At 45.7% G+C, this 20,521-nt stretch overlaps 1 protein-coding gene across 1 annotated transcript; it reads right to left on the bottom strand.

The window, feature by feature from the left end:
* Positions 1-16,384: 16,384 nt before the first annotated feature.
* On the bottom strand, positions 16,385-19,790 carry LOC123113782 (uncharacterized). The gene is made up of 3 exons (XM_044535094.1): positions 18,325-19,790; positions 16,788-16,898; positions 16,385-16,491 (listed from the first exon to the last, which is right to left on the bottom strand). The coding sequence occupies exons 1-3, from the start codon at positions 19,778-19,780 to the stop codon at positions 16,469-16,471; spliced, it is 1,590 nt and encodes a 529-aa protein (XP_044391029.1). The 5' UTR covers positions 19,781-19,790; the 3' UTR covers positions 16,385-16,468.
* Between the last annotated feature and the right edge of the window lie 731 nt (positions 19,791-20,521).

Raw genomic sequence — 20,521 nt, 5'->3', positions numbered from 1 at the left:
ACACGATCTTGTGCTATGCTTAAGATTGGGTCTTGTCCATCACATCATTCTCCTAATGATGTGATCCCGTTATCAATGACATCCAATGTCCATAGTCAGGAAACCGTGACTATCTATTGATCAACGAGCTAGTCAACTAGAGGCTTACTAGGGACATGTTGTGGTCTATGTATTCACACGTGTATTACGATTTCCGGATAATACAGTTATAGCATGAATAAAAGACAATTATCATGAACAAGGAAATATAATAATAATGCTTTATTATTTCCTCTAGGGCATATTTCCAACAGTCTCCCACTTGCACTAGAGTCAATAATCTAGTTACATTGTGATGAATCGCACACCCATAGAGTTCTGGTGTTGATCATGTTTTACTCGCGGACGAGGTTTAGTCAATGGATCTGCGACATTCAGATCCGTGTGCACTTTGCAAATTTCTATGTCTCCATCTTGAACATTTTCACGAATGGAGTTGAAGCGACACTTGATGTGCCTGGTCTTCTTGTGAAACCTGGGCTCCTTGGCAAGTGCAATAGCTCCAGTGTTGTCACAGAAGAGTTTGATCGTCCCCGACGCATTGGGTATGACTCCTAGGTCGGTGATGAACTCCTTCACCCAAATTGCTTCATGCGCTGCCTCCGAGGCTGCCATGTACTCCGCTTCACATGTAGATCCCGCCACGGCGCTCTGCTTGCAGCTGCACCAGCTCACTGCTCCACCATTCAACATAAACACGTATCCGGTTTGTGACTTAGAGTCATCCAGATATGTGTCGAAGCTAGCGTCGACGTAACCCTTTACGACGAGCTCTTCGTCACCTCCATAAACAAGAAACATGTCCTTTGTCCTTTTCAGGTACTTCAGGATATTCTTGATCGCTATCCAGTGTTCCTTGCCGGGATTACTTTGGTACCTTCCTACCAAACTTACGGCAAGGTTTACATCAGGTCTGGTACACAGCATGGCATACATAATAGATCCTATGGCTGAAGCATAGGGGATGACACTCATCTCTTCTTTATCTTTTGCCGTGGTCGGGCATTGAGCCGAGCTCAATCTCACACCTTGCAATACAGGCAAGAACCCCTTCTTGGACTGATCCATTTTGAACTTCTTCAAAATCTTATCAAGGTATGTGCTTTGTGAAAGACCTATGAGGCGTCTCGATCTATCCCTATAGATCTTGATGCCTAATATATAAGCAGCTTCTCCAAGGTCCTTCATTGAAAAACTCTTATTCAAGTAGGCCTTAATGCTGTCCAAAAGTTCTATATCATTTCCCATCAAAAGTATGTCATCTACATATAATATGAGAAATGCTACAGAGCTCCCACTCACTTTCTTGTAAACGCAAGCTTCTCCATAAGTCTGCATAAACCCAAACGCTTTGATCATCTCATCAAAGCGAATGTTCCAACTCCGAGATGCTTGCACCAGCCCATAAATGGATCGCTGGAGCTTGCATACTTTGTTAGCATTCTCAGGGTCGACAAAACCTTCCGGCTGCATCATATACAGTTCTTCCTTAAGATAGCCGTTAAGGAATGCCGTTTTGACGTCCATTTGCCATATCTCATAATCATAGTATGCGGCAATTGCTAACATGATTCGGACGGACTTCAGCTTTGCTACGGGAGAGAAGGTCTCATCGTAGTCAACCCCTTGAACTTGTCGATAACCCTTAGCGACAAGTCGAGCTTTATAGATGGTAACATTACCATCCGCGTCCGTCTTCTTCTTGAAGATCCATTTATTTTCTATCGCTCACCGATCATCGGGCAAGTCTGTCAAAGTCCACACTTTGTATTCATACATGGATCCTATCTCGGACTTCATGGCTTCAAGCCAATTGTTGGAATCTGGGCCCGCCATCGCTTCTTCATAGTTTGAAGGTTCACCGTTGTCCAACAACATGATTTCTAAGACAGGGTTGCCATACCACTCTGGTGCGGAACGTGTCCTTGTGGACCTTCGAAGTTCAGTAGGAGCTTGATCTGAAGTATCTTGATCATTATCATTAACCTCCTCTCTTGTTAGTGCAGGCACCACAGGAACATCTTCCTGAGTTGCACTACTTCCTGTTTCAAGAGGCAGTACTTCATCAAGCTCTACTTTCCTCCCACTTAATTCTTTCGAGAGAAACTCTTTCTCCAGAAAGGATCCGTTCTTGGCAACAAAGATCTTGCCTTCGGATCTTAAGTAGAAAGTATACCCAATGGTTTCCTTAGGGTATCCTATGAAGACGCATTTTTCCGACTTGGGTTCGAGCTTCTCAGGTTGAAGTTTCTTGACATAAGCATCGCATCCCCAAACTTTTAGAAACGACAGCTTAGGTTTCTTTCCAAACCATAATTCATACGGTGTCGTCTCAACGGATTTAGACGGTGCCCTATTTAAAGTGAATGTAGCTATCTCTAGAGCGTATCCCCAAAATGATAGCGGTAAATCGGTAAGAGACATCATAGACCGCACCATATCCAATAAAAGTGCGATTACGACGTTCGGACACACCGTTACGCTGAGGTGTTCCAGGCAGCGTGAGTTGTGAAACGATTCCACATTTCCTTAAGTGCGTACCAAATTTGTGACTTAAATATTCTCCCCCACGATCTGATCGTAGGAACTTTATCTTTCGGTCATGTTGATTCTCTACCTCATTCTTAAATTCCTTGAACTTTTCAAAGGTCTCAGACTTATGTTTCATTAAGTAGACATACCCATATCTACTCAAGTCATCAGTGAGAGTGAGAACATAACGATATCCTCCGCGAGCCTCAACGCTCATTGGACCGCACACATCAGTATGTATGATTTCCAATAAGTTGGTTGCTCGCTCCATTGTTTCGGAGAACGGAGTCTTGGTAATTTTGCCCATGAGGCATGGCTCGCATGTGTCAAATGATTCATAATCTAGAGACTCTAAAAGTCCATCAGCATGGAGCTTCTTCATGCGCTTGACACCAATGTGACCAAGGCGGCAGTGCCACAAGTATGTGGGACTATCGTTATCAACTTTACATCTTTTGGTATTCACACTATGAATATGTGTAATACTACGTTCGAGATTCATTAAGAATAAACCATTGACCATCGGAGCATGACCATAAAACATATCTCTCATATAAATAGAACAACCATTATTCTCAGATTTAAATGAGTAGCCATCTCGTATTAAACGAGATCCTGATACAATGTTCATGCTCAAACTTGGCACGAAATAACAATTATTGAGGTTTAAAACTAATCCCGTAGGTAAATGTAGAGGTAGCGTGCCGACGGCGATCACATCGACCTTGGAACCATTCCCGACGCACATCGTCACCTCGTCCTTCGCCAGTCTCCGTTTATTCCGCAGCTCCTGCTGTGAGTTACAAATATGAGCAATGGCACCGGTATCAAATACCCAGGAGTTACTACGAGTACTGGTAAGGTACACATCAATTACATGTATATCAAATATACCTTTAGTGTTGCCGGCCTTCTTATCCGCTAAGTATTTGGGGCAGTTCCGCTTCCAGTGACCCTTCCCCTTGCAATAAAAGCACTCAGTCTCAGGCTTGGGTCCATTCTTTGACTTCTTCCCGGCAACTGGCTTACCGGGCGCGGCAACATCCTTGCCGTCCTTCTTGAAGTTTTTCTTGCCCTTGCCCTTCTTGAACTTAGTGGTCTTATTGACCATCAACATTTGATGTTCTTTCTTGATTTCAACCTCTACTGACTTCAGCATTGAAAATACTTCAGGAATGGTCTTCACCATCCCCTGCATATTGTAGTTCATCACAAAGCTCTTGTAGCTTGGTGGGAGAGACTAAAGGATTCTGTCAATGACCGCCTCGTCCGGGAGGTTAATGTCCAGCTGGGACAAGCGGTTGTGCAACCCAGACATTTTGAGTATGTGCACACTGACAGAACTATTTTCCTCCATCTTACAACTATAGAACTTGTCGGAGACTTCATATCTCTCGACCCGGGCATGAGCTTGGAAAACAAGTTTCAGCTCCTCGAACATCTCATATGCTCCGTGTTGCTCAAAACGCTTTTGGAGCCCCGGTTCTAAGCTGTAAAGCATGTTGCACTGAACGAGGGAGTAATCATCAGCACGAGACTGCCAAGCATTCATAATGTCTTGGTTCTCTGGAACGGGTGCATCACCTAGCGGTCCTTCTAGGACATATTGTTTCCTGGCAGCTATGAGGATGATCCTCAGGTTCCGGACCCAGTCCGTATAGTTGCTGCCATCATCTTTCAGCTTGGTTTTCTCTAGGAACGCATTGAAGTTCATGGTGACATTAGCGGCGGCCATTTGATCTACAAGACATATTTGCAAAGACTTCTTAGACTAAGTTCATGATAATTAAGTTCATCTAATCAAATTATTACAATGAACTCCCACTCAGATTAGACATCCCTCTAGTCATCTAAGTGTTACACGATCCGAGTCGACTAGACCGTGTCCGATCATCACGTGAGACGGACTAGTCATCGTCGGTGAACATCTCCATGTTGATCGTATCTTCCATACGACTCGTGTTCGACCTTTCGGTCTCCGTGTTCCGAGGCCATGTCTGTACATGCTAGGCTCATCAAGTTAACCCTAAGTGTTTTGCATGTGTAAAACTGTCTTACACCCGTTGTATGTGAACGTAAGAATCTATCACACCCGATCATCACATGGTGCTTCGAAACGACGAACTTTAGCAACGGTGCACAGTTAGGGGAGAACACTTCTTGAAATTGTTCTAAGGGATCATCTTATTTACTACCGTCGTTCTAAGTAAACAAGATGCAAAAACATAATAAACATCACATGCAATTATATAGTAGTGACATGATATGGCCAATATCATATAGCTCCTTTGATCTCCATCTTCGGGGCTCCATGATCATCTTGTCACCGGCATGACACCATGATCTCCATCATCATGATCTCCATCATCGTGTCTTCATGAAGTTGTCACGCCAAAGACTACTTCTACTTCTATGGCTAACGCGTTTAGCAATAAAGTAAAGTAATTTACATGGCGTTCTTCAATGACACACAGGTCATACAAAAAATAAAGACAACTCCTATGGCTCCTGCCGGTTGTCATACTCATCGACATGCAAGTCGTGATTCCTATTACAAGAACATGATCTCATACATCACATATATATCATTCATCATTCATCACAACTTTGGCCATATCACATCACAAGACACTTGCTGCAAAAACAAGTTAGACGTCCTCTAATTGTTGTTGCAAGTTTTACGTGGCTTCTATAGGTGATCCAGCAAGAACGTTTTCTTACCTAAGTTACAGCCACAACGTGATTTGTCAACTTCTATTTACCCTTCATAAGGACCCTTTTCATCGAATCAGCTCCAACTAAAGTGGGAGAGACAGACACCCGCCAGCCACCTTATGCAACTAGTGCATGTCAGTCGGTGGAACCGGTCTCACGTAAGCGTACGTGTAAGGTTGGTCCGGGCCGCTTCATCCCACAATACCGCTGAAGCAAGATAAGACTAGTAGCGGCAAGCAAGTTGACAAGATCTACGCCCACAACAAAATTGTGTTCTACTCATGCAATAGAGAACTACGCATAGACCTAGCTCATGATGCCACTGTTGGGGAACGTTGCAGAAAATTAAATTTTTTCCTACGGTTTCACCAAGATCCATCTATGAGTTCATCTAAGCAACGAGTCATGGGAGTGAGATTGCATCTACATACCACTTGTAGATCGCGTGCGGAAGCGTTCACTAGAACGTGGATGATGGAGTCGTACTCGACGTGATCCAAATCACCGATGACCGAGTGCCGAACGGACGGCACCTCCATGTTCAACACACGTACGGGATGAGAGACGTCTCCTCCTTCTTGATCCAGCAAGGGGAAAGGAGAGGTTGATGATGATCCAGCAGCACGACGGTGTGGTGGTGGATGCAGCAGAACTCCGGCAGGGCTTCGCCAAGCTGCTGCGGGAGGAGGACGAGGTGTAGCAGGGGGAGGGAGGCGCCAAAGGTCAGGGGTGTGGCTGCCCCCTCCCTCCCCCCCTTTATATAGGCCCCCAGGGGGGCGCCGGCCCTGGGAGATCCAATCTCCCAAGGAGGGCGGCGGCCAAGGGGGTGGAGTGCCCCCCAAGGCAAGTGGGGCGCCCCTCCCACCCAAGGGTTTCAACCCTAGGCACAGGGGGTGGGCCTAGGGGGAGCACCAGCCCACTATGGGCTGGTTCCCCTCCCACTTCAGCCCATGGGGCCCTCCGGGATGGGTGGCCCCACCCGATGGACCACCGGGACCCTTCCGGTGGTCCCGGTACATTACCGGGTGACCCCGAAACTTTCCCGATGGCCGAAATACCACTTCCTATATATAATTCTTTACCTCCGGACCATTCCGAAACTCCTCGTGACGTCCAGGATCTCATCCGGGACTCCAAACAACATTCGGTATGCTGCATACTCATATTCATACAACCCTAGCGTCACCGAACCTTAAGTGTGTAGACCCTACGGGTTCGGGAGACACGTAGACATGACCGAGATGGCTCTCGGGCAATAACCAACAGCGGGATCTGGATACCCATGTTGGCTCCCACATGCTCCTCGATGATCTCATCGGATGAACCACGATGTCGAGGATTCAAACAACCCTGTATACAATTCCCTTTGTCAATCGGTATGTTACTTGCCCGAGACTCGATCGTCGGTATCCCAATACCTTGTTCAGTCTCGTTACCGGCAAGTCACTTTACTCGTACCGTAATGCATGATCCCGTGACCAGACACTTGGTCACTTTGAGCTCATTATGATGATGCATTACCGAGTGGGCCCAGAGATACCTCTTTGTCATATGGAGTGACAAATCCCAGTCTCGATCCGTGTCAACCCAACAGACACTTTCGGAGATACCTGTAGTGCACCTTTATAGTCACCCAGTTACGTTGTGACGTTTGGTACACCCAAAGCACTCCTACAGTATCCGGGAGTTACACGATCTCATGGTCTAAGGAAAAGATACTTGACATTGAAAAAGCTCTAGCAAAACGAACTACACGATCTTGTGCTATGCTTAAGATTGGGTCTTGTCCATCACATCATTCTCCTAATGATGTGATCCCGTTATCAATGACATCCAATGTCCATAGTCAGGAAACCGTGACTATCTATTGATCAACGAGCTAGTCAACTAGAGGCTTACTAGGGACATGTTGTGGTCTATGTATTCACACGTGTATTACGATTTCCGGATAATGCAGTTATAGCATGAATAAAAGACAATTATCATGAACAAGGAAATATAATAATAATGCTTTTATTATTGCCTCTAGGGCATATTTCCAACAGTTTTACCATTGTCGAAATGTCTTGTAGCCGGGATTCCGAGACTGATCGGGTCTTCCCGGGGAGAAGGAATATCCTTCGTTGATCGCGAGAGCTTATCATGGGCTAAGTTGGGACTCCCCTGCAGGGTTTGAACTTTCGAAAGCCGTGCCCGCGGTTATGTGGCAGATGGGAATTTGTTAATATCCGGTTGTAGATAACTTGACACCAGATCTGAACTAAAACGCATCAACCGCGTGTGTAGCCGTGATGGTCTCTTCTCGGCGGAGTCCGGGAAGTGAACACAGTTTTTGGGTTATGTCTGACGTAAGTAGGAGTTCAGGATCACCTCTTGATCATTGCTAGCTTCACGACCGTTCCTTTGTTTCTCTTCTCGCTCTTATTTGCGTATGTTAGCCACCATACATGCTTAGTCGTTGCTGCAACCTCACCACTTTAACCCTTCCTTACCCATTAAGCTTTGCTAGTCTTGATACCCATGGTAATGGGATTCCTCACAGATTACTACAACAACAGTTGTAGGTACAGGTTATGCGATGATCATGACGCGAGAGCGATGTTTGCCTGTGTTGGAGTTCTTCTTCTTCGTCGATCAGGGGATAGGTTACAGGTCAGCAGCCTGGGCTAGCAGGGTGGATGTCGTTTGAGTTTCTGTTTATGTTTCATCTGTAGTCGGATGTTGATCTTGTATAAGATGATGTTGTATTCATGTGACATTGTATGTATTGGATGTATCCCCACTATTATGTAATGTTGATGTAATGATATCCACCTTGCAAAAGCGTCTTCAAGATGCGCTTCTATCCTTGGTGGGACCTTCAAGTTCCAAGGTGTCCATGGCGATCGGCATCGGGAATAAAGCCGCCGCCGCCGCCTCGCTAACCCTAACCCTAGCTTTTGGTGGGGGGACTGATTTTGTTTCGATGGGGGAACTGATGGACGGGAAGGAGGAAGGAAGGGCGACAGGCTCAAGTAGCACAGCCATCGGTCTCATTGGGCTAGGGAGGGCGACAAACTAGCGGGCCTGGCTCATTGGGCCAGGTACCTCAAGAAAGGGGAACTCATCACGCCGAAGTGTTCCTTCAAAAAAAATCACGCCGAAGTGGACAAAGTGGCTGGGGCAGTATTGATGATTGAGAGTAATGCAGCTTACCTTGGAAGAAAAATGAAAAAGAAATTGTAATGCAGCTACCACTGAGGGAGCATCAGCATCGGCAACTCCGGGCAAAGTACCTACTGTAAATAGTACTTCCTCCGTTCTAAAATAAATGTCTCACCATTAGTACAACTTTGGGATGGAGGGAGTATGAGTAAAAGTTATAGTTTGTTTGGTTTGTTGATGTAATGCTAATCAATATTGCCATGAAGCATCGACCAACGTTTAGCTAGCTAGCTCCACCCATCGTCTCCCTCATCTCCCCCGCCAATCTTGCCGGCGTGCAGATGGCTGGGGCTGAGGGCATTAGGGACGCTACCGCTCGCGGGAAAGACACCTCGAGCAAGAGATCGATGGATGATGATGCGTCTGGATCGGCTGCTGCAGCTTTCGACCTAGAGGCAATGATGGAAGAACTTGGGCTGAAGGAAGACGACCTTCAGGACGTGGTGATTGAAGACGAGGAGTTGCCGACGGAGGCAACTAGATGGATGGCCATCGCTAGGGTTTATACAGAGAAAACGTACAGCCAGTATTGGTTCTACAGGACGATGAGGGCCGCGTGGGATTTGGCGAAGGAGGTGAAGATCAGGCCACTCGAAGATAACCTGTACACCATGCAGTTCGGTTGCCTCGGTGATTGGGAACGGGTCATGGAGGAGGGTCTGTGGTCCTTCAAAGGAAAAGCCGTAGTGCTAGCACTTTATGATGGCTTCACTAAGCCGTCGTCGATTGAGCTGAACAAGATCGATATGTGGATTCAGATCCACGACTTACCGGATGGTTTCTTCCCCAAAGTTAAAGCACAGGCGGCCACTGTCGGAGATTTCATCTATGCAGAGCCAAAGTCACGGGATTTCGAAGGTAATTTCGTCAGGGTCCGTGTTAAAATCGATGTTACAAAACCCCTCAAGAATGCAGTGCCACTTGTGATAAAGAAGAAGGATGGCCTTCAAAGGGTAATATTCAGAGTTAAATACGAACGGCTACCAGATTGGTGTGCCGTTTGTGGAAATCTTGGGCATTTGTTTAAGGAGTGTGGCGATGGGGTTCATGCACCCAAAGCCTTAGTTTTCAAGGATCTCAAGGCGACTTGGTTCAGAGGACCCGGTAGTGGCCCTGGAGAAGGAAGAGGAAAGGAAGATGGTAATAGAGGAGGAAGAGGTGGCCGTGGCAGGGGCCGGGAAGGAAGAGGCCGTGGTAGAAGTCCAAATCAGACAAACCCTGGGGGATGGTACGATGAAGAAGAGATGACCAGCAACACGCAGAACATGGATATGGACGAGGCAGAGAACATCAGGAAAAGAGGGAGTACATCTAGCGACCCCAAACCAGCATTGAAATCAGCGGCAGATGATGGCGCTAGCAATGTTTTACTGCTACCCGCTCCAGAGACCCCTCTAAGTCCTTCTTCAAAACATGAGCCAAAAGAACCAAGCAAAACACAGGAGACAAGAACGGCGGAAAGAGTGCAGCGGTGACCAAAATTACAGATGCGCATTTGGCGGGCTCCCCAGGGGGGTCGCGCCTAGCGCAATGAGTATCTTGTGCTGGAACTGTCGGGGGATTGGCAAGCCCTTGACAGTGAAAGAGCTTCGTGAACTCACGAAGCAGTTTGCCCCCTCTGTACTATGCATACTTGAAACTCAAATATAGGGTATTAGAGTGGAAAGTTTAGTTGGTTCTCTAGGTTTCAATAAAAGTTTTGCGGTTAGCAGTTCGGGAAGAAGTGGTGGTCTTGGCATATTTTGGAATGAATAAATAAAACTTGAGGTTGTTGGTTACTCACAGTATCATGTTGATGTTGTCATTAAAGAGCTGTTTGATTTTCATACGAGGGTAACTTTCATATATGGAGAAGCACAGGTTAACCAGAGATACAAAACCTGGGATACACTCCGGGGGATCGCTGGATCAAGTAACACACCGTGGCTAGTCCTAGGTGATTTCAACGAGGTTCTTCATGCACATGAACATGATGGAGTCGGTCAGAGAAGCCAGGCACAGATGGATGCATTCCGGGATGCACTGGACACATGTGGACTCTCAGATATTGGGTACACAGGCATTGATTGGACGTTTGAACGGAAGGTTGCTGGAGGCACGTTCACCAAGGTCAGACTAGACAGAGGCGTTGCAAATCCTGCTTGGGCCGTCGCCTTTCCCACAGCTAGGCTGGAACACAAAATGGCGGCGACGAGCGATCATATACCCATCTACGTCCAGTACGTGCATGAACCTGCATGCAAGCAGGCCCCGCGATCCTTTAAATACGAGATGGCTTGGGAGAGGGACGCTGGTCTCCAGCCACTTGTACAAGCTGCGTGGGCGAGCGCGTCGGGAGAGTCAGTCCAGGCTATAAACGATAAACTCACGTCGCTCCCATCTGACCTGGCGGGCTGGGATAGGGAGCACTTTGGCAACGTTCGGCGCGAAATTCAGCAGTTACAGCGACAGTTAAAGGAGCTGCGGGAGATCCCAGGCAGATCTTCTCCAACACATCTGGAATCAAAAATTGTTGACCGCCTGACTCAGCTCTTTCACAGGGAGGAAATCCTTTGGAGGCAACGCGCCCGAATTGAGTGGCTAATGCATGGAGATAAAAACACATATTTTTTTCATCTTCGGGCTAGCAGGCGAAGGAGGAAAAATCAAATAAAATCTCTTCAACGAGAAGATGGCCATACGACTGATAACGTACATGAGATGGAAAGCTTGACAACATCCTTCTATCAGCAGCTGTACACTTCAGAGGGTGTCCATGACATGGCACAGGTCCTGGATACGGTGCCAACCAAAGTCACTCAAGATATGAATGATATGGTGAATGCCCCGTACAGCCAAAAAGAAGTGAAAACCGCTTTGTTTCAGATGTTCCCCACAAAGGCACCAGGGCCCGATGGCTTCCCCGCTCATTTTTTCCAGCATCATTGGGATACATGCGGGGAGGATGTAACCAAGGCGGTTCTGAGAATTGTTGAAGGTACTGAGTCAGTAGTATGTATTAATGAGACTGTTCTAGTCCTAATACCCAAGGTAAAAAACCCAACACACTTGTCCCAATTCCGTCCAATCAGTTTGTGCAATGTGCTATACAAAATCGCTTCGAAGGTGATTTCTAACAGATTGAAATTAGTATTGCCTGACATTATATCAGAGGAACAGTCTGCCTTTGTCCCAGGAAGAATGATTACAGATAACATCATTACAGCCTATGAGTGTCTGCACTTCATGAAGCGGAACAAAGCTAAGAAGCACCAATCTTGTGCACTCAAGCTTGACATGACTAAAGCTTATGACAGAGTAGAATGGTCTTACCTGAAGGCAATTATGCTTAAGTTGGGCTTCAATGAAAGGTGGGTGGATATAGTGATGAACCTTGTGACAACGGTAAAATTTTCAGTTTTGTTTAATGGGAAAAAGCTACAACAATTTGAACCTTCACGAGGAATCAGACAAGGGGACCCAATTTCTCCATATCTGTTCTTGATAGCAGCAGAGGGCCTTTCGTGCCTTTTAAAATCCAAGAGTGAGTCATCCAACTTGAGTGGTCTACAGGTGGCACCTACGGCGCCCCCGGTGAACCATCTCTTATTCGCAGATGACAGCCTGCTGTTCTTTAAAGCAAACAGTGTGGGGGCTAATGAGGTGTACCATGTTCTGAATACATACTGCCAGGCTACGGGACAACATATCAACTATGCCAAATCATCTATCTATTTCAGTAAAGGAGTGCCAGAATTGGTCAGGCAGGAGATAAAGGATACTCTAAATGTTCCTAACGAGACCCTCAATGAGAAATACCTAGGAATGCCATCTGATATTGGCAACTCAAAGAATGGGGCATTTAAGTACCTCAAAGACCGACTATGGAGCAAGGTACAGGGTTGGATTGAACGCACAATGTCCATGGCAGGGAAGGAGGTGCTTGTTAAGTCTGTAGCACAAGCGGTCCCGGTGTTCTCCATGTCATGTTTCAAGCTTCCAAGGGGATTATGTGAACATCTAAATATGCTAATCAGAAAGTTCTGGTGGGGAAGTAAGGATGGCAAACGCAAACCTCACTGGGTGTCTTGGAAGACCATGATTCAACCCAAAGGGATGGGTGGTCTAGGTTTCAAGGATTTTGAACTTTTCAATTTAGCGATGCTAGCACGGCAAGCATGGAGGATGCTACAGCATCCAGACACGTTGTGTGCACGACTGCTCAAGAGCATCTATTACCCCACTGTGGATATACTTGCAGCAGAACTAGGTGGGCACCCGAGCCAAGTGTGGCGAGCGATGATTGAGGGACAGGATACACTAAAGCAGGGCTTGGTCAGAAGGATTGGCAATGGGGAATCAACGCTTATCTGGGAGCACAACTGGCTACCTAAAGAGGAGTTTCCACGGCCGTTGGGTTGCCGATCACAGAACCCACCGTGAGGGTGTCCGAGCTAATAGTGGGCGATACGGCCTCGTGGGACAAAGAACTTGTTCAATCACATTCTTGCATATGGACGCAGAAATTATACTAGGTATTCCCCTCTGCACACGAAATCTACCTGATTTTTGGTCTTGGCAGCACGAGAAGCATGGAACCTTTACGGTAAAATCAGCATACAGGATGCTGGTGTCGACAAGACAGAGAAGAGAGGCTTGGCTAGAAGGACAAGCCGGTCCCTCAAGCACCAGCACAGAAGAGGGGGCCTGGAAATCTCTATGGAGAACGGCTGTCCCTGGCAAGATACGCATGTTTCTATGGAGACTGTCCAAACAATCTCTACCGACGAACGACGTACGTGCTCACCGCCACATGGCTGACTCAAGCATCTGTGGATTGTGTGGAGTCCAGGACTCATGGCGCCACTCCCTCTTGGAGTGTACATCATCTCGCAGCGTTTGGGCGCTTGCGAACGAGGAGATCACACATAAAATAACGTCTGACACGGAGCCGGGAGCAAAAAATTGGCTGTTCACAGTTATGCGCCTGTTGTCCCATGATCAATTTATCATCATGGCGGTAACTCTCTGGTCCATTGGCATGCCCGAAGGAAAGCTATCCACGAAGCAATTTTCCAAAGCCCGCAAGACACCCATTGTTTCATTGAGAGATATCTACAGGACCTCTCTATCATCAGTAACACTGAGCGGGTGCAGCCTACGCACGTCGGGGCTCCAAGGACGGGCGCTGCGAGATCGAAGAAACCACCAGCGGGCCATCACAAAATTCATGTTGATGCAGGGGTGCGGGCCAGAAGAGGGGGCTCTACTGCGGCAGTATGTAGAGATGAAAGCGGAAATTATATTGGCAGCTCGGCTCTCGTAGTAGAAGGAATTTTTGATCCCCCAACCCTGGAAGCTATTGCATGTCGGGAAGCCTTGTCTCTTGCGGAGGATTTGGGCATCCGTCGGTTCATAGTGGCCTCGGACTGTCGTCAGGTCGTTCTCGATATCAACAGGGGGTCAAGAGGTGTCTATGGCGCTGTCATTAGTGAGATCAACATCCTAGCTGCTACTTTATCTTGTAATTTTTGCTTTGAAACCCGTGCTGCTAATTATGAAGCACATCGTTTAGCTAAGTTTGCTCTTTCTAGAGGTCCGGTGCGCCATGTATGGTTCGGTGTTCCCCACGACCAAACTTGTCTCCCACTCCATGTGGAGTTTGATGAATAAAACAGTTTTTCATCCCTCAAAAAAAATCACGCCGAAGTGTTCCTTCAAAAAAAAATCACGCCGAAGTGGACAAAGTGGTTGGGGCTGTATTGATGATTGAGAGTAATGCAGCTTTCCTTGGAAGAAAAATGAAAAAGAAAGTGTAATGCAGCTACCACTGAGGGAGCATCAGCATCGGCAACTCCGGGCAAAGTACCTACTGTAAATGGTACTTCCTCCGTTCTAAAATAAATGTCTCACCATTAGTACAACTTTGGGACGGAGGGAGTATGAGTAAAAGTTATAGTTTGTTTGGTTTGTTGATGTAAGGCTAATCAATATTGCCATGAAGCATCGACCAACGTTTAGCTAGCTAGCTCCACTCATCGTCTTCCTATGTATCTCGCTCCCAAGTCTGCATCGCTCGGGGCGATGAAGGCGTACCACACCACGCTCCAGGCGTTGCCGTTGCCTAGTCCCGCAACGACGACAATATCCGCAAGGAGCTTCCCGGTGGAGTTCGAGCTCCAGTTCAGTCTGAACAGAGTCGAATCTTCGTTGCCGCCCGCAAGAAGATCATGGTGGTGGTGTGGTCGGCAAATATCCACCACACCACAAGTTCATAATTTCAAAAAATGCTCATGACTTCCAAAAATGTTTGGATAGACAAAAAAATGTTCAACCATTCAAAAACAAATCATGAAATGAAAAGGAAACAAAAGGGAAAGAGAACAAAAAAATCAAAACAAAAATATTTGCTCGATACCCTCCACCCCCCCCCCCCCCCCACTCGCCCCCAACCAACCACAAAAAAACTTGTTGTTGTTTTACGAGCTAGATATTTCAAACCTATTAAAATTTAAAAATATTTAGGAAAATTGTTCAATATGTGTTTTATTCAAAAGCTCAGTGTATACTAAAAAAAGGTCGACGTATATTACAAAAATGTGTGGTGTCTATACAAAAGAGTTTCATCGTATATTAAATTTTTTTAATGTATATATAAAATATTCATCTTATAATTCAGTGTATTCAAAAAATTTCACTGTATACTAAAAAAGTTCATATGTATTGGAAAAAAATTCTCATCATATATTGCATTTTTTTATGAAACCTGAAAAAATTAATAAAACGAAAAGATACAAAGCAAAAACGAAATATGAAAATATGAAATAAAAAACCACACACAGAAAAAAATCAATTTCTAGTGACAAAAACGAAAAAAAATGAAGCCAAGAACTCAGCATGCACGCTTCCGGCTGGGCCGGCCCATCTGCCCTGGATTTCAAAAGCCACCTTTATTTGTCGCCTAGGATCCACCCTAGTCGCATAAGCGAACGAAATAAAGCAAATGGTCAAGAATTCAAAAACAAATCATGCAATGAAAAAGGAAACAAAAGGAAAAGAAGAACCAAAAATATTTGCTCGATACCCTCCACCTTCAATATGTGTTTTATTCAAAAGCTCAGTGTATACTAAAAAAAGGTCGACGTATATTACAAAAATGTGTGGTGTCTATACAAAAAAGTTTCATCGTATATTAAATATTTTAATGTATATATAAAATATTCATCTTATAATAAAAAATGTTCAGTGTATTCAAAAAAATTCACTGTATAATAAAAAAGTTCATATGTATTGGAAACAAATGCTCATCATATATTGCATTTTTTATGAAACTTGAAGAAATTAATAAAACGAAAAAATACAAAGCAAAAACGAAATATGAAAATACGAAATAAAAAACCACACACAGAAAAAAAAACAATTTCTAGTGACAAAAACGAAGTTCATGCGTGGACTTGGATTTAGAGACATTGAGATCTTTAACATGGGTGGACTTGGAAGTAATGCGCAGAGCTACCCTTGTAGAGTTGTAGTCACCTACCAAACTCATTTCATTGCTGGGCGCTTCACCCACCCTAGGAAAAGAAAAGTTCAATTCTCTGCCCAACATTCTTTCCATTGTACCTGACATCCTTTTAAAAGCTTGTACATATAAAAATCTAGCCACAAAACTAGGGTACTTTGTTTCTAATCTCCGACTTATGCATTGAAGTTGAGGGAGTAAGCGACAGATATGTCTCATCGCGCAGTTCATGTAACAACCGTGCTGTCATACATAATTAACGCCTAGCACTACTTCTTTCCTTGCATTGCCCTCAATTTCATTTCCATATGTCTGTCATACATAATTAACGCCTAGCACTACTTCTTTCTTTGCGTTGCCCTCAATTTCATTTCCATATATGTCTGCGCCCAAAGAAAAGATGTTCAATCTCAAACTTAAACTCCTAAACATATTACATGATCCAGAACATGTATCGATTACTCTAATAGATGCTCATCAGTACACCATCTTCATCACATCTTTGATTTGAGCATCACCAAAGTGTTCCAACACCAGTCACCAGATTCCAGGCCTTTACCTCAGACTTAAACTCTTAAAACATATTACATGATGCAGGTATCAATTACTCTAATAGATGTTCATCAATACACCATCTTCATCACATCTTTCATTTGAGCGTCGCCAAAGTGTTCAACACCAGTCACCAGATTCCAGGCCTTTACCTCAGACTTAAACTCTTAAAACATATTACATGATCCAGAACATGTATCAATTACTCTAATAGATGTTCATCAGTACACCATCTTCATCGCATCTTTGATTTGAGCGTCGCCAAAGTGTTCAACACCAGTCACCAGATTCCAGGCCTTTACCTTTGCAGACTTCAGCTTACGCTTACGCTTTTTATGCTCAATCCAAGCCACCCCTTTAAGAAAAAAGTAAGGGCATATAAGATGAATTGGCACTTAAAAATAATGATGCACGCAATAATAGTTTTAAAAGAGAAACAGACAAACAAGAAAGAGATATGACGTTGAATTGGAGTACATTGGTAAAGAGAACAGTTTCACCCTCAATATTAATGTAAATGTAATGGCGCATCATATACTTGATATGGTTTCAGATGGTAAAAAGAATATAGTAACGACATCATGCTCTTCACTGTTAGCTCTGTGTTGTATGTTTGTTTTTGCAACGATCAAAGCTTTGTCAATCAGCTAGAAGGACTACAACTGACATGCAGGGAACTGGTGTCGACCATGCTGCAGATGGGCCCAATTGGGACAACATGTGCAGGGATGTAGGGTGAGAGGCATGAGAGGATGAAGAAAACAGACGGAAGACCCATTGCCAGAATTAAGAGGAAGACAATCACATGAGAAGACCGGTGATGCCAATACTACAGGAGTTTTACCTAATGGCATTCCCATGGATGGATAATGGCTTCCAGTATCCATTTACACGGTATAAAGTACACGCTATCTGAAACAAAAGGATTCTAACAGAAACAGCCAAATATAAGGATTCTAACAGAAACGGCCAAAGATTGACCTGATTGACCCAAGGTAACACATAAAAGCACATTCTGAAACTTTTGCCAAAAGAAAAATATGTGTAAAAAGCTTCATATATCATCTGAAGGTACTTGACATTTGCTTTGATATAGAATAGAGGCTTTATGCTTTGCAAGAGAATTCAAAGCGGATAGTCCCATAAAGAGCAAAAGATTCAACAAGGAGAAATAGAGGATTCTAGACTATGAAGGACAACTCGGTGGCAGAAGGATCAAAGCTATTAATGATATACAGAGCAGTGCACCTACACAACTGGAGCTGCTAAAACTCAAAAACACTTGAACAGCCTAAAAGAAGATTCATGGCAACAACATATTAAATGCTTTGACTAATTAATTTATTACTATAATACGGCGACACTAGAGGTCCGTGATGAACGTCAGAAGGCAGCAAAATAGAAATTTTGAGACAGGAGTAAACATAGGGCAGGGAATAACATAGGGCAAAGAACCCTGATTAGTAGAGCGGTTGGGTCTAGAAGTCGTTGCCAGAGAGTTGCTAACGGAGGGGGGGCTCTTTCGAGGAGATTCATTCAGAGAGCGGATAGCATACAGGAGCGCTACCAAGCATGCACCAAAGTCAGAATTCAAATTACCCTTGAGAATCTTACACCCAACCGGGCAGCAGATGTAGTGCATCATCATAGGTAAACAAGCAAAAATCAAGAGTGTTACAGAAAGCTAGGCAAAGGCAACCATGCTACGTCATATGTAAGAACTACAAAAAAGGGACATCATAGCATTTTTTTAATATTATAAGAGAGCTTCTTCTAGTTACCTGTTGGGCTTTCAAGGTATTTGCAGAAGACAGTTGGAAGTAGGGGGATATCAGGAAACCGGTTATCATGAGCTTCCACGCCCAGAGACTCGGACTCAGGAGTACATGACCGCAGATGCGCATGGTTGTCAACCATGATCATCCAGCCCTTGCCATAATCCTCTTCCCTTAACAGGCAGCACAGAACATCCGGGTCATCCACGGTCATGATCGGGAACTCGGGGAGACACTGATGTATGTCAAGGGCTTTGTAACCAGGTTGCGCCCAAAGATAATGCAGGTTGATCACACAATGCTGCTCCCACTCAAACTTGGGGTTCAAAGTCCAAATGGTGATTTTCTTGCAAGGCTGATGCTGCTGCACTTTCCTTTTTCTCTCAGGAAGCTTAAGCCATTGCCAGGCACCATGGAGACTGTCATGGTAGTCATTGTCAATGTGGACAAAGCGCATCATGCCTTGGGTGATGGACACACTTCGGAACCTCTCCGGGGAGTACCTTTCAACACGTACCTCATCAGAGAAGTTATTTTCTCCAGGGAAAGGCACGAAGCGGAGCGCCAAGGAGTCTGGAGTGGACGTGGAGAAGTCACATAGCAGGACACCGCTGAAGTAGTCAATCCAGCACAGGAAACGGCCATCAAAGGCGAGCACATTATCGGTTGACCAGAGTTCGGGGAACTGTCCGCCATTGCCTGGGTCCAATTTGCGGATGATTTTCCACTTTCTAGTCTCGGAGTTGAAGACGCAGAGTTCGGCACGCATGGCATTGCCCTTTCTTTTGGGGTAGACATTGAGGTCGGCAACGATGTAGCGGTCCTCCGCGAGCCGCAGGATGCCTGTGGTGAGGTTGTCCATCAGGAACGGCCTCTCCCTCTCCTTGGTGTACATAGGGAGCGGCTGCACCGAGGGGGAAGGACCGCCGGCCGTGTAGACGAACAGATCTGACGGGGGGTCCCAGTAGCAAGACCGGCTCGGGTTGGTGATGTCGAAAAGGACGAGGTCCTTGTCGGTTGCCCGGACGTAGGCATAGGCGGGCGGGGTGGCTGGGGTAAGTGGAGGTTCCTCCGGCAAGTGGAGGTTGAGGCAGGAGATCCCTTTTTGAGGAGCCGCGAGGGTGAAGGTCACGTAGCAGGAGGGGCCGCCGTCCATGTGGACTGGAACGGCGGTCTTGTTCTTGTTGGCAGCCACACGGGCAGCGTTTAGGCCGTTGTGGCAGCGGGTGCGGCCTCTGCGATCCAGCATCGCCCATCTGGGGAAGACGACGGACTCCTCATCCGGCTCCGGCGCGCCTCCGGTGTCCATGGCGATCGGCATCGGGAATAAAGCCGCCGCCGCCTCGCTAACCCTAACCCTAGCTTTTGGTGGGGGGACTGATTTTGTTTCGATGGGGGAACTGATGGACGGGAAGGAGGAAGGAAGGGCGACAAGCTCAAGTAGCACAGCCATCGGTCTCATTGGGCTAGGGAGGGCGACAAACTAGCAGGCCTGGCTCATTGGGCCAGGTACCTCAAGAAAGGGGAACTCATCACGCCGAAGTGTTCCTTCAAAAAAAAAATTCACGCTGAAGTGGACAAAGTGGCTGGGGCAGTATTGATGATTGAGAGTAATGCAGCTTTCCTTGGAAGAAAAATGAAAAAGAAAGTGTAATGCAGCTACCACTGAGGGAGCATTAGCATCGGCAACTCCGGGCAAAGTACCTACTGTAAATAGTACTTCCTCCGTTCTAAAATAAATGTCTCATCATTAGTACAACTTTGGGACGGAGGGAGTATGAGTAAAAGTTATAGTTTGTTTGGTTTGTTGATATAATGCTAATCAATATTGCCATGAAGCATCCACCAACGTTTAGCTAGCTAGCTCCACTCATCGTCTTCCTATGTATCTCGCTCCCAAGCCTGCATCGCTCGGGGCGATGAAGGCGTACCACACCACGCTCCAGGCGTTGCCGTTGCCTAGTCCCGCAACGACGACAATATCCGCAAGGAGCTTCCCGGTGGAGTTCGAGCTCCAGTTCAGTCTGAATAGAGTCGAATCTTCGTTGCCGCCCGCAAGAAGATCATGGTGGTGGTGTGGTCGGCAAATATCCACCACACCACAAGTTCATAATTTCAAAAAATGCTCATGACTTCCAAAAATGTTTGGATAGACAAAAAAATGTTCAACCATTCAAAAACAAATCATGAAATGGAAAGGAAA

Source organism: Triticum aestivum, chromosome 5B (assembly GCF_018294505.1).
Source record: "Triticum aestivum cultivar Chinese Spring chromosome 5B, IWGSC CS RefSeq v2.1, whole genome shotgun sequence".
Taxonomy (NCBI): Eukaryota; Viridiplantae; Streptophyta; class Magnoliopsida; order Poales; family Poaceae; genus Triticum; species Triticum aestivum.
This window is presented reverse-complemented; position numbering and strand designations above follow the sequence as displayed.

Excerpts from the sequence above, each read along its gene's own strand:
- LOC123113782 (XM_044535094.1), bottom strand. The coding sequence starts at position 19,780 with ATGAGACCGATGGCTGTGCTACTTGAGCTTGTCGCCCTTCCTTCCTCC. Across the intron at positions 16,899-18,324 it reads ATACCTTGAAAGCCCAACAG|GGGTGGCTTGGATTGAGCAT; the intron begins GTAACTAGAAGA and ends TTTTTCTTAAAG. Across the intron at positions 16,492-16,787 it reads TGGCGACGCTCAAATCAAAG|ATGTGATGAAGATGGTGTAC; the intron begins ATGCGATGAAGA and ends CTCAAATCAAAG.